Genomic DNA, 13,131 nt, shown 5'->3' with positions numbered 1-13,131 from the left:
TCTCCCTTACGTGCTGAGGTGTAGCACCCACAGTGCGCCCTACAGCATGGTGAGTTGCTGTATCGTGAACCCTCACGCAGCCATTGCCCCACGCTGGTGTTTTCCATCTGTGCGTCACCCCCCTGGAGACACCTACACACATAAGGAGGGAGTTTGCCGGGGCACCCCAGCACACACTGGCCTAACTCCAAGGAGGCACCTCATCTCTCCTGGAGCCCCTTCCCACAGGCAAGGGGATTCAGAGGGAGCGTGTTGGCCTGGCCGCCTTCAGGCTTCCAGAGTCCCAAGTGACTCCTTGATGTCCTTCTCTCCATCCTCTGCACAGAGGCAGCCTTCCCTCTTCTTATCCCTGCCCCGGGGTTTGGGAGGGGGAGCCTCAAATTCTGACAGGGAGGAGTCGGAGTCCCCAGCTAAAATTCTCTGGGTCTAGAAACAGGTGTAAAGCGATTCTGGGGATGTGATTTGGGGGAAAAGCACACTTTCCACACAGAGGCGGTCAGGAAAGGAACGGGGAGGGGAGAGTGGGGCACAGGCAGCCCCTCCCGTCCATGCGCCTGTGTGCAAAGTGGCACGATGCCCCCCTTCCTATTGGCAGTGCAGCCCCTGGCCAGCAACCACTCGCACCTGGGCTGGGGGCCCTTGTGTAGGGCACACCTGTGCAGCCACACCTACTTGTAGGCCACACCTACTTGTAGAGCCTCATAGACTCAGCTGTGGACAAAAGCCTCACGCCCCAAACAGGGAAATGGGATCTCAAGGGGAAGAAGCCGGAAGCCTCGCACCCTGCCCCCATTTCCTCCTATGTGGGGGAAGGGAGCAGCACGAACTCCTGAAGACTTGGGAGCGTCAGCAGCTTCTGCAGAAGGGGTGGGGCTGAGGGTGGAGAGAGGTAGGGAAGGAAGAAAAGGGGAGCCTTCCTGGCCAGGGTAACCGGCACTAAGAGGCCTCACTCCAAGCCCCCGAGGAGCCTGTGGTGGGGCTGGAGACCCGGCTCAGGCCCCCCCACCACCCTTGAAGTCCTCAGAAGGTGGGAACTGAACTGGCACAGGCTGTGCGCTGGCCACTTGATTTTGCCAGCTGCCCTGTAATTCAGCTGGTGAGGAAACTGAGGCACAGACTGAGGTAGAATGACTCGCCAGTCACTCAGCAAGTCAGCAGACGGGGAGGACTGAATCCCAGCCTGAGAGCACCGAAGCTTGTATCCCTGCAATACCGAGCCCCAAGCCTGCGGGCCCCGGTGCCCATCTCTGAGTTGGGCCGTCTTGGAAGGGTTCCCTTCCTCCTACAAGATGGTGTGTGAGGAGCCTTCAATACGACCCAGGGTGTAAAGTGCCCGACTCTAGTAGGGGCTTGATGGCATCCCCGCCGAGTCCCAGGAGAGAGAGAGAAGACCCCTTCCTGGAGTCCAGGGCTCCCAGGAAGAAACACTGGCATTTGTGCCTTTGCGTCGGCTTCTGGAGGCAGAGAGTCTGAGCCCAGGGAGAGCCTTCTGCAGCCCCATTTCCTCAAAAATCCAGCCTGCCCAGGTGGCAGGTCATGAGCTGTGCTCAGGAAGCTGGAATCTGACCCTGGTGGCGTCGGGCCCGGTCTCCATGGCAGCCGAGCATTTATTACCCGGCCGGGCCTCCACCCAGCTTGGCAGACTTTAGACTTGAGGCTGGAGGAAAGGGAACTGAACGCAGTTCTGGGAGCAGCAAGCCCACGGGCAGCAGCCGAGGCCCCAGAATGGTGAGTGAGGGTCTGTGTCGGCCTGGCCGGGGCTGGGGGCGTGAGCCTCAGGTGGAGCCCTCCCGTGACTGTTTTCCTTTCTCTGCTGCAGGCCAAGTTTCTTTCCCAAGACCAAATTAATGGTAGGTTGGGTTTGTTCTTTGATTAGCAACTCAGCAAAATATGGGTCTCATTAGGCAATTTGCTCTGCTCATGTTTTCTTGGTGGGAAGGAAGGTGGCTGGGGGAGAGCTGGGCCCACCCAGGGACAAGAGCTGCAGGGAGGCTGCCGTTGGCGGGGTGGGGGTTGGGGGTAAGCCTCCAAAATAGACATGTGGCTTTATACTTGTCAGTGTGACTTACAAGCCAGGGCGCTAAGACAGCTCACTAGGTTTCCCTCCAGAACCTGACCAGTTGGATTTGGGGACTGAGGGGACTGGGGATGGAGAGAGAGACCATTAAAGGTATGGCTGGCAGCAGGGAAAGAGGAGGGGCTTTGTAATTGAGACAACAGAGGCCAGGTCTGCACTGTCTGGCAGGATGCGTCTACTCTCTGGGCCTCAGTCTCCCTATCTGTAAAATGGAGGGTCCACTGAGCCCCCTTTGTCCTGGCATCAAGCCTGGTTTGGGCGTGAGCACTTTATTCCCTGGGTCCTCTACTCTGCCAGCCCTCGACCAGGCTTCAGTTTCACACCGTGCAGCGTTCTATTTCCAGAAGGCCAAGAGCAAAGAGTTGGGTTACAAAGAACTTGGGGGCCCTAACCTGAGCCAGGGGAGCCTCATGGCTGCAGCCCCCCTGCACCTGGCAGGAGAGGCCCAGGAGGCACAGCCAGCTGCTGCTTGAGGTTGTGACCCTGAAACCTGTCCTAACAGTGGACGTCAATGGGCCTGAGAGTCCCCCGAGGCGTCCCATTCCTCCAGGTCTCTGCTGAAACATCGCCTTCTCAGTGAGTCCTTCGCTGGCCACTGGAGATAAAATTACAGGCACCTTGGGCCCTTGTGATCCAGGGTAGGGTCCTGAGAGCCCAGCCAAGTGGGGTTAGGGTTACCCGGGCAGGAGTTCCAGAGTTCTAGGTATTCCGAGCTTGGTCTAGAGGGGCAGGAATTGTGAGCTCCAGGTGGGCACCTCCACATAGAACCCTGGAACTCTTTATCCCAAGAGGAGGGCCAGGGCGGGAGCAGGGACTTTTAAAACACAGGGCCCGGGGCAGCGCCCTCTTGTCCAGGTCTAACGGTGATACTGAATGGTGGACTGAGGGCTGGAGTCCAGCCTTCAGCCTCAGCATCCTCCCACCCATGCCTGGTTTTGAGGCTCACTGACCCTCCCTCCTGGGATAGCCAAAGTTCCCAGAAGGGAAGAAGGTAAATTCTCTTTGTATCCCAGTATCTGACACCAAGAAAGTGGCCATCAGTGTTTAATGAGTGTGTGAAAGACTGGGCGGGGTGGCCTAGCGAAGTGGGAAGAACAGGAGCTTTGGAGGCAGCAGACCTGAAGCCTAATCACCCTTGAGCCTCGGTTTTCTCACCTGTGAAGTAGGATATGCCACCTTACCAGGCTACTGCGAGCCACGGACAGGAATAATGTCAGTTACGTGCTGGACGCTGGGCCAGGCACAGCCAGGTGTCACCCACATGTGGGCTGGGGCTGGCTCACTACAGCTAGCAAGAGCCATAGTTTTAGGAATTTTGCAAGCAGGATGTTAAAGCCAGCCATTATTAAATAATGTAGGATCAAACAGTATTTCAATCCCTACATCTATCTATACAAAAAGTTAAAAAGACAGCCCTATTGTGATCTGTGGAGATGGAGATTTGAAAGAAGTTTCAATTTAATGAATGTATTTGGTACAAGGGTGAGAAATAGTTTAACAGTAGATCACATCAGGTTTAATGACCATTCATTCACTGGAAAAAGAATTGCACTCATTGGCGTGCAGCTTCATTTGTCAAATCATGGTTGAATCGAAACTATAGGGTGGCAATGGATATAAGAGTTGGCAAAACTTGAGCCAAGTGCAGTGGCTCACGTTTGTAATCCCAGCACTTTGGGAGGCCGAGGCGGGTGGATCACCTGATGTCAGGGGTTTGAAACCAGCCTGGCCAACATGGTGAAACCCCATCTCTAATAAAAATACAAAACTGGCCAGGTGCAGTGGCTCATGCCTGTAATCCCAGCACTTTGAGAGACCAAGGGAGGCAGATCACCTGAGGTCAGGAGTTCCAGACCAGCCTAGCCAACATGGTGAAACCCTATCTCTACTAAGAGTACAAAAATTAGCCTGGCGTGGTGGCAGGCGCCTGTAATCCCAGCTACTCAGAAGGCTGAGGCAGGAGAATCACTTGAACCCAGGAGGCGGAGGTTGCAGTGAGCCGAGATTGAGCCACTACACTCCAGCCTGGGTGACAAGAACAAGACTCTGTCTCAAAAAAAAAAAAAAAAAAAAAGCCGGTCATGGTGGCACATGCCTATAATCCCAGCTTCTTGGGAGGCTGAGGCAGGAGAACCACTTGAACCTGGGAGGTGGAGGCTGCAGTGAGCCGAAATTGTGCCATTGCACTCTAGCCTGGGCAACAAGAGCAAAACTCTCTCAAAAAAAAAAAAAAAAAAAAAAGTTGGCAAAACTCATTTGTGGTAATCAAGTGGCTAGATGGAATTTATTTATTTATTTGAGACAGAGTCTTGCTCTGTGCAATGGCATGATCTCTGCTCATTTCAACCTTCACCACCCAGACTCAAGGGATTCTCCTACCTCTGTCTCCTGAGTAGCTGGGACTACAGGCATGCACCACCACACACAAAATGTTGGTAAATATTTTGTAGACATGAGGTCTTACTATATTGTCCAGGCTGGTCTTGAACTCCTGGGCCCAAGCGATACTCCTGTCTCGCCCTCCCAAAGTGCTGGGATTACAGGCGTGAGCCACTGCACCCAGCCCTAGATAGAATTTATAATAAAGAATAGTGTGCATTTCCGTATTATTTGTAAATTGTGTGCTACACATCCTTTATGTTTGTACAGTGCAGAGGACACAAGTACATTTATGATCAGAGCTGGTGGTTAAACATCCAGCACAGCTGGTGTTATCCTAGGCCTTGCACAGGTCTCTTTCTTGTCCTGGGGGATTTGCATTTTCAAAGAGAAGACTTAAAGGGGATTTTTAATCCAATTCATTTAACCCAATTAATCCTTTCATTCAACAAATGTTTGTGTCCTTTCTTTGTGCCAGCCCCGTTCCAGGCACTAGAGCTACATACAACAGTGAACACAAAGACGAAAATCCCTTCCTCACGGGGGCGTCACCATTGAGGGAGGGGAACGTGGTGAAATATATGTGCTAGTATGTTAGAGGGCCGACCTGGCAGGAGAAAAAGCAGGAAGGACAGCCGGGAGGTGAGGAGGGAGAGTGGAGAGATGGTGGAGGAAGGGGCCAGCGAGAAGCCCAGCTGGGTCTCCAGCACCCTGTTGTCTTGTTCCAGTGCAGGAATTCCAAGTTCAGATCTGGCCTTCCAGGTCTTTAAAGGTGCCTGAGGCAGGGAGACAGCACGTATCTGATGTGAAAGTTTGATGTGGGCCTCTATTTGAGCCCTGGCCCTGCTGCTGGCAAGGACCACAGGCCCCCAGTGACTGACAGGGCTTGTCGGGGAGTGGTGAAGTGCCCCCATCTGCAGATCCAGGCTGATTCTGGACCCCAAGGGTGCGATGAGCACCTTCCAGCACAGGTCAGGCAGGGACAGCAGTGGGCCTCACCCAAGGGCAAACCCAGACAGAAAGACAAGGTGAGGGTGGCCATGAGAGGTCCCCAGGGGCACCCCTGTAGTGCTAAGGTTAAGCTCTGTGATTGGGGCAGCCCTCTCTCTGTCCCCCTGACGTGAGGTGATGGCACTGTCCCCTCTGGCACTGGGCCCTCTTGCAGGCAATTGGGTTTTATGGGAATCAAAGCTGGTGTCTTAGGCCAGGCTCTGGCCCTGCTTCCCCTGGGCCTCTTCGGCCCCTGCCACCTGGTCCTGTCTTTGGTTTGCCCCTTCGGAAGCTCAGGCTCTGGAATGTTCTGAAAGGGCAGGTGTGCGGGGCTGGGGGTTTCCTCTCAGTCTCTCCACAAAGGCCATGAATTTGTCTCTAAATGGTACATGGCGATCTGCCTGTCTTTAGTGACCCCCCTGAAATCCTACCAGGGAGGCCTGAGTGCCTTCATTAGGGAATATGAAGGGACCCCTGGTCTGGGCTGGGGATTTGAGGGGCTCCTTCTGCATTCTCTCCCTAACCCTGCTGTACTCAGTGGTGTCTGCCCTGGAACTGAAGGCAGTGTGGCCTGGTGGGCAGAGCTGCCCACAGCCAGGCTCTCAGTGTTCCAGCCCTCAATGCCCTGTCCGCACATGAGAATATGAGGGGCCGCATCACAGGGTTGTGGGGATGAAGCGAGGGCCTGGGGGTGGAGTGCTCAGCAATGTGAACTGTCATTGTTGCTGTCATCAGTTAAGGGGCTATTGTCCAGGCCTCTAAGGCCCTACCTGGGTGGTGTGAGAAGCAGGAGAGAGAACAGAGCCCTGAGCCCCAGCCTGGGAGGGCCAGCGCCAGGCCACTGGGTTTCCACGGCTCCACCCACAGGCCCGGGTGCCTCGTCGGGGCTGGACGAGAATCTGCCTGTCCTGATGGCAGCCCCACCTACTCCTAAATCAGATGCTCAGTCAGTGCGGTCGGTCCAGGGGCTTTTCCCGAACTCCCAGCTGGCCTTCCTGGGCCTCCCAGGGCCGGGAGCCCGTGGGATGGCTGTGTCAGGCTGGGAGTCTGTGGGACAGCTGTGTCAGCCCTGGAGACTGTGCGTTTAGGGGAGCCTTAGCTCCGGCTGCCTTCCACCTCCACCAAGTACCGAAGGAGAAAGGGCTTCAGACCCTGGGAGAATTTCCCAGCAGGACCCTTTGAAGTCTCTAAGAATAGGACCAGGGCCCAAGTCCAAGGACAGCTTGAGGGTTCAGCAGCCTGGAGGCCAGGGCAGGGGCAATAGGCTCAGAAATGCCCCAGCTCTGATGATGATGATAATATCACCATATGAGGGCCACTCTCTGTCAGGCCTCCTGGGATTTCTGGCTCTCACAGTAATCCTGAGGCCTTATTATTCCCATTGTCCAGAAAAGTTGTGTTTGCAGAGGTCCCCTGGGGGTCTGGACGCCTTGCTGTGGGTTCCTGCTCTCCCCTGTGGACCCTGGAGGGGCACTGTCCTGGGAGTTCTAGTCCTGTGGATTAGGGGGGTGAGGGGGAGGGAGAAGGAAGGAAGAGAGTAGGGAGAAAGGGAAGGGGAGCCAGATAAAATACAGGACACCCAGTTAAATTAGAATTTCAGACAAACAACAAATACTTTTCCAATAGAAGTATACGTCCTATGCAAAATTTGGGGCATACAATAAAAGTATATTCAATGTTTATCTGAATTCAGTTTAACTTGGCAGTCCTGTATTTTCATTTGCTGTATCTAGCACCCTTGGGAGGGAAGAGAGGGATGGAGGGAGTAGGCAAAAGGAAGGGGAAGAGAAAAGAGGGAGAAGAGACTGAGGACAGGGAGGGCGGCATGGGTGGAGAGTGACCAGACGCTGCTGACCCTCCCTCTGGGCTGTGTGCAGAGTACAAGGAATGCTTCTCCCTGTATGACAAGCAGCAAAGGGGGAAGATAAAGGCCACCGACCTCATGGTGGCCATGAGGTGCCTGGGGGCCAGCCCGACGCCAGGGGAGGTGCAGCGGCACCTGCAGACCCACGGGATAGGTGAGTGGTGGTGGGAACAACGGGGAGAGGGGAGGGGCCCAGCAGGTGGGTGCAGACAGTAGAGGTGTGAAAAGGTCAGCAGTTTGAGGGGCAGGTGGCAGGGAGGCCTCCTGGGGACCCAGCTGTGGCAGCCCCAGACCAGGAGTGCCATGCCTCACTTGGGCCTCCTGGAATCCTCATAGCAACCAGTGATACCCCATCTCACAGACCTCGGGATCTAGGCGTTCCAACAGACTTATCAAACCCAGGGAAAAATCGCGCTGACAGCGATCCCATGTTGTTTTATAGAAACATTTCCCTTTGTTGAGTATTTGTCATGTGCTTAGCTGCAAAAACCCTATGAAGTAGGCATTCTCCTAACCTTATTATTATTTTTTTTGGGGGGGGGAGAGTCTCACTCTGTCACCGAGAAGCTGAAGTGCAGTGGTGAGATCTTGGCCTCCCAGGTTCAAGTGATTCTCCTGCCTCAGCCTCCCAAGTAGCTGGGATTACAGGTGCCTGCCACCACGCCTGGCTAATTTTTGTATTTTTAGTAGAGATGGGGTTTTGCCATGTTGGCCAGGCTGGTCTCGAACTCCTGACCTCAGGTGATCCGCCTGCCTCGGCCTCCCAAAGTGCTGGGGTTAGAGGCCTGAGCCACTGCGCCCAGCTTTCTCCTAACTCCATTTTACAAGCAAAGATCAAGGTTTACAGCCATTAAGTTCTTGAGCCAATGACGGCATCAGGATTAGAACCCAATTCTTCTGATATCAAAGACTGACCTAAAAACTATTGCTAGAAAAAAATGCTGAAAGAAAACCCATCCAAGATGTTACCAAGTGGTTCTCTCTGGTGATGGGATTACGGGTGATTTTTATTCCTTTTATTGTTGTTTCCTGTATTTTCAACAATGAGAACATATACAGCTTTTCATAATCAGAAACAAGTTTTATGTTTTGTTGTGTTTTTTCTAAGAAAAAAAGTAGTTTCAGAGGCTGGGGTTGCTGTTTGCATTGGGGGCTGGACACTCAGGAAGGAGGGACTGGCACAGGGGAAGGGCGTCCGCTGGGAACAGCACTTGACCCGGAGCCCATAGGCTGCTGCTCAGTCTCAGGCCCCCAGCTTCCTCATCTCAGGGGGGTCACCACCATCTGCTAGGGTTACCGGAGGCCCCACTAGAGGATGCCTGCAGTTGCGCTGGGAGCCCGCCCTGGGGCCCAGGTGGGCCTCTGAAGGCCTGCAGCCTGGCGGTGGGTTGCTCAGTGGTCTGATACCTGAGATCTCCCAAGTCCAGCTGCAAAGGGGTGGTAGTTTCCTTGATTTCTGTTCCCTCCAAACAGGAAGTTGTAGTGAGGGGAAGTTTTGATTTCCTGCAGTTATATCCGGGCCAGGGCGTGTGGAGGAGGAGCTGGGATGGAGACTGCAGTGAGGGGAAGGCAGGTGAGCAGCCCAGCCTGGGACTGAGGCTTGAGGCCCCAGGTGGGGGCGCTGATCCATCCTGGTAGATGTGCTGTGGTGGTTGTCAAAGGTGGAATGCACACATGGACCTGTTTCCCTCCAGTTCAGGGCAGGAGGGAAGTGCTAGAAGGGAGCAGAGGAGCCCAGTCCTCCATCTGTGGATGGGAACCCACTTTCTTGAGCTTTGGGGTGATGATAAGCATCATCACTGAGGACGCTGCTGAAATGAAGAATGTCCAGTCCAGTGAGGGGCCCGTCATGAGAACTCGGTGGGAGGGGATGCATCCTCTTCACTGTGACCACTGCCACATCCTGGCATTCCCTGGTCAGTTGCCCTTGAACCGGCTGTGCAGGTCCAGCAGGAGGCCAGCTGGCTTCCTAGGAGTCTTTTTCCCTCTGCTCACTCTGCTGTGTTTGTGGGTTTCCTAGACGGAAATGGAGAGCTGGATTTCTCCACTTTTCTGACCATTATGCACATGCAAATAAAACAAGAAGACCCAAAGAAAGAAATTCTTCTAGCCATGTTGATGGCGGACAAGGAGAAGAAAGGTTACATCATGGCATCCGACCTGCGGTCAAAACTCACGAGTCTGGGGGAGAAGCTCACCCACAAGGAAGGTAACAGCCTGGGTCCTGTCTCCCAACAGTCGGAGGGGCTAGGGAGTTGGAAGGAGGGCACCAAAACCTGGCTGATGCCACCAGGTGGTACAGACCACCTCTGTTGATGCATGCGCAGGAGACTGTGAGCAGATGCCACACTAGGTGGGTGCTGGACTGGAGCCTGGGGAAGAACCAGAGAGCCTGGAGGAGCACAAGGAGAAGTCTGCCAGGGTGAAGGGACAGCCTAGGGGAAACCCAGCTCGGACCCCACAGGGCAGGGCAGCTGGAGCGTGCAGTCTGGTCTCCCCCTGTATTTAAGCTCTCACTGTGGGGCTTCATCTAGTGCATATGACACCCCTGGGAGCACAAGTGCCTGGGGAGTGAGTGGCTCCCAAGCGGCGGCGCAGGAGTGAAGGCAGGTCTAGACATCCCTGCCCTTCCCATCACAGCAGTCTCTGCAGTTGCTGCTGAGGTAGAGTTTCCTAATTGAGGTGCTGCTTTGCTCCCTTTCCAACTCAGGCTGCTCTAAGCTCTTCCAGAAGGGGGCTCCACAGGGAACTTTGCCAGGACAGTTGGAGACAGGCAGAGTTCCTGGTTCCAGAGCCCCATGAGAAGGGGTCTTTGCCTTGCACCTTCCTGCAGCCTAGCAGGCCTTCCTGCCTCAGAGCAGGACGAGGCCTGGGGTCTTCTAGGAAAGCCCTTTGTACCCTATCAAGGGGATCCCCACGCTGGGCCATTTGCAGCCTTTGTTCTTCCAGCCTGCGGACCCTCCTGCCTAGCCCTGCCATGTTCGCAGCAGCCAGCCGGCTCTGCCTCTGCCCGAGGCCTGGGACCCCGACCTTAGAGCCTGGGGTTTCTAGTTAGGCTGCCCTGCTTGCCTGTGGTTGGGACAGGAGAGCTGGGCTTGGCCACAAGTCGGTGCTGGAAAGAGCCTTCAAAATGACGGACTTTCTGTCTCTGGTTAAATCACAATAAACCACTGGAGGAGGGGTTTGAGGTTGTGGCTTGAATCCTGGGTGCCGGGAGACCTCAGGCGAGTCTCCTAACCTTTCTCCCACCTCATTTTCCTTGTTGGAAATGAGGGTACAGTAGGTGACCCCTCAGGTCCCTCTGAGCTACCACTCTACAAATCACTCTGCTCAGATTTTAGCTACTGCCATTAAGGCACAGTGCAGAGAGTTTAAAAATTGCCTGACATATAAAAATTAGCCAGGCGTGGTGGCGGGCGCCTGTAGCCCCAGCTACTCGGGAGGCTGAGGCAGGAGAATCGCTTGAATCCGGGAGGCAGAGGTTGCAGTGAGCCGAGCTTGCACCACTACACTCCAGCTTGGGTGACAGAATGAGACTTTATCTCCATAAATAAATAAATAAATAATTGCCCAACAGCAGGCTGGATCTCCATACCCAGCTTTTCCAGGCTCACCTCTCGTGGCTGTTTTCACATGGATAGGGAAGACATGGGTCATCCTTCCCTCCCAGACTCCCCCCAGGACACTGCCCGGCCCTCCAGGCAGCAGGTGGAGTCAGCAGAGGGAGCAGGGCCTTCTTTTTGTGGTTAATGATCTCTGTCCTAAGCAATGCCATGGCCCCAGACTCACATACATCTCATAACCAGCAGAGGACTGTTTCACAGAAACTGCTGTGTTCCAGACAAGCAGGGACACCGATTTCCCTCCCACTTACCACAGGAGATGGGAAGAATACCAGCAGCAGGAATCCTTTCTCTGGGTGATCAAAAGACAATTTTCAGTTGGATTAAAAAGCATCCTTGGAACGGCTGTGGGTGAAGCCTTCTCCTGAGGCCTGGGACGGGCTGACTTTAGCACTTTGGCTTTCTATGGGTCTTTGAAGTGAGATGGAGTGGAAGGCTATTCTACTCAGGTGTCCTCAGACTTGGCACCTGGCTAAGTGCTGTCCCTCGCCCAGATGGGAAGAGGCTGCAGTGACTGGCCCTGGAGCTGATGTTGGCCTGTCCCCCAGGATGGTTTTAGCTACCTGGCTGATTGTGGAAGCTTCTCCACAAAATGAGATGAATTACAGTGTCCTCAACATTCTCCCAATACTCAGAACTACTATCAATCAGCTTAGGCCAAGGCACGGTGATTATACTTTAGAGAAGGATAGTTAAGCAGAGAATCACAGGATATTTTCTAACTGACCGGAGGTGTGTGTGTGGAAGGTGTCCAGGCCTGGGAAGTTGACACAGGGCAGTGAGATGAGGACGGGCTAAAGAGCCATGGTAGGTTGGCCCCAAGAGGCCATTGTGGAGAATACAAGCTGAAATGGCTCTTGCCAACGCCTGGGACAAGCTATTATTTTATTCCAGGAATCCAGAACCAGAAGAAACAAGCAAATGAAGTGATTTTTTTTTTTTTGGAGTGATGGAGAACAATGGCAGTTTTGTATGCTGTGAGCTCTCAACAGAGTTGGATTTATTTTTCTCTCATAAAAACCCCATCCCCCAAACATACTTTTTTTTTTTTTTTTTTTTTTTTAGAGGTGATGGTAGCAGACAGTGCTTGTCACCAAGTCCTCTCTTGGGGTGGGGGCAGAGGTGGTGAGGAGCACCGGCTTAGGGGGAGAAGGCAGGCAAGTGAGGAGCAGGCCGAAGCCTGGGCCTGTGGAGGATGTTCGCTCTGTCTGCAGGCTGAGCTGTGGAAGGTAAAAACTCCAGGCCAAAGGATTCTAGAAATACAGGCACAGGGGTCATATTTTCATGAAAAAATAAAAATAAAAGCACAGGGTGGGCCAGGCACAGTGGCTCATGCCTGTAATCCCAGCACTTTGGGAGGCTGAGGCAGGTGGATCACCTGAGGTCAGGAGTTCAAGACCAGCCTGGCCAACATGGGGAAACCCCGTCTCTACTAAAAATACAAAAATTAGCTGGGCGTGGTGGCACATGCCTGTAATCCCAGTTACTCGGGAGCCTGAGGCTGGAGAATCGCTTGAACCTGGGAGGCGGAGGTTGCAGTGAGCTGAGATTGTGCCACTGCACTCCAGCCTGGGCAACAAGAGCGAAACTGTTTCAAAAAAAAAAAAAAAAGCACACGGTGGCATCAGTGACCGAATCCTTACCAGTACACCTCTCTACTCCCTGCCCCTGCCCCTGCAGAAAGCCCGATTAGCTCAAAATGGAATCAGGGTCTCAGGAGTGCAGGGGTGGGTTATCCCTTTCTGTTCACTGGTTTACTTCCTGGTCTATAGGAATAGTCAACTGCACGCTCAGGGAAGACCTTAGGGGAGCTCCAGTCCCCAAAGAACTCACTGTTTGTTTTATAATGGAACACTAAAGCCAAACTGAAATATTAAATGTGATTTATTGCAGTGGATGATCTCTTCAGGGAAGCAGATATCGAACCCAATGGCAAAGTGAAGTATGATGAATTTATTCACAAGATCACCCTTCCTGGACGGGACTATTGAAGGAGGAGAATTCAAGAGCCTCCCCTGGGCCTGAAAACATGGAGCGATTCATTTTTTTCAAAAAAGTATTCTTTTCACTTGGGGGAGATGGCAGACACAGTGGCAAGACGTTACCCAACTACAGAGGAGAGGCTAGCAACAATAATAGATGATTTCAGCCATGGTATGGGCAGATCTTTAATAAAAGATTTGTATTGATTTTATGAA

General features: G+C 53.5%; 1 protein-coding gene across 1 annotated transcript; it reads left to right on the top strand.

Annotated features, from left to right (window-relative positions):
• Positions 1-105: 105 nt before the first annotated feature.
• Positions 106-13,131, top strand: CALML4 (calmodulin like 4). Its single transcript, XM_054451164.2, is given in 6 exon segments — positions 106-1,619; positions 1,621-1,728; positions 1,820-1,850; positions 7,324-7,464; positions 9,331-9,519; positions 12,827-13,131. Coding segments are annotated over 6 exon segments (594 nt in total). The 5' UTR covers positions 106-1,592; the 3' UTR covers positions 12,925-13,131.

The sequence above is a fragment of the Pongo pygmaeus genome, chromosome 16, assembly GCF_028885625.2.
Source record: "Pongo pygmaeus isolate AG05252 chromosome 16, NHGRI_mPonPyg2-v2.0_pri, whole genome shotgun sequence".
NCBI classification, from domain to species: domain Eukaryota; kingdom Metazoa; phylum Chordata; class Mammalia; order Primates; family Hominidae; genus Pongo; species Pongo pygmaeus.
The sequence above is the reverse complement of the archived record's forward strand: the minus strand, read 5'-3'. Positions and strand labels throughout refer to the sequence as shown.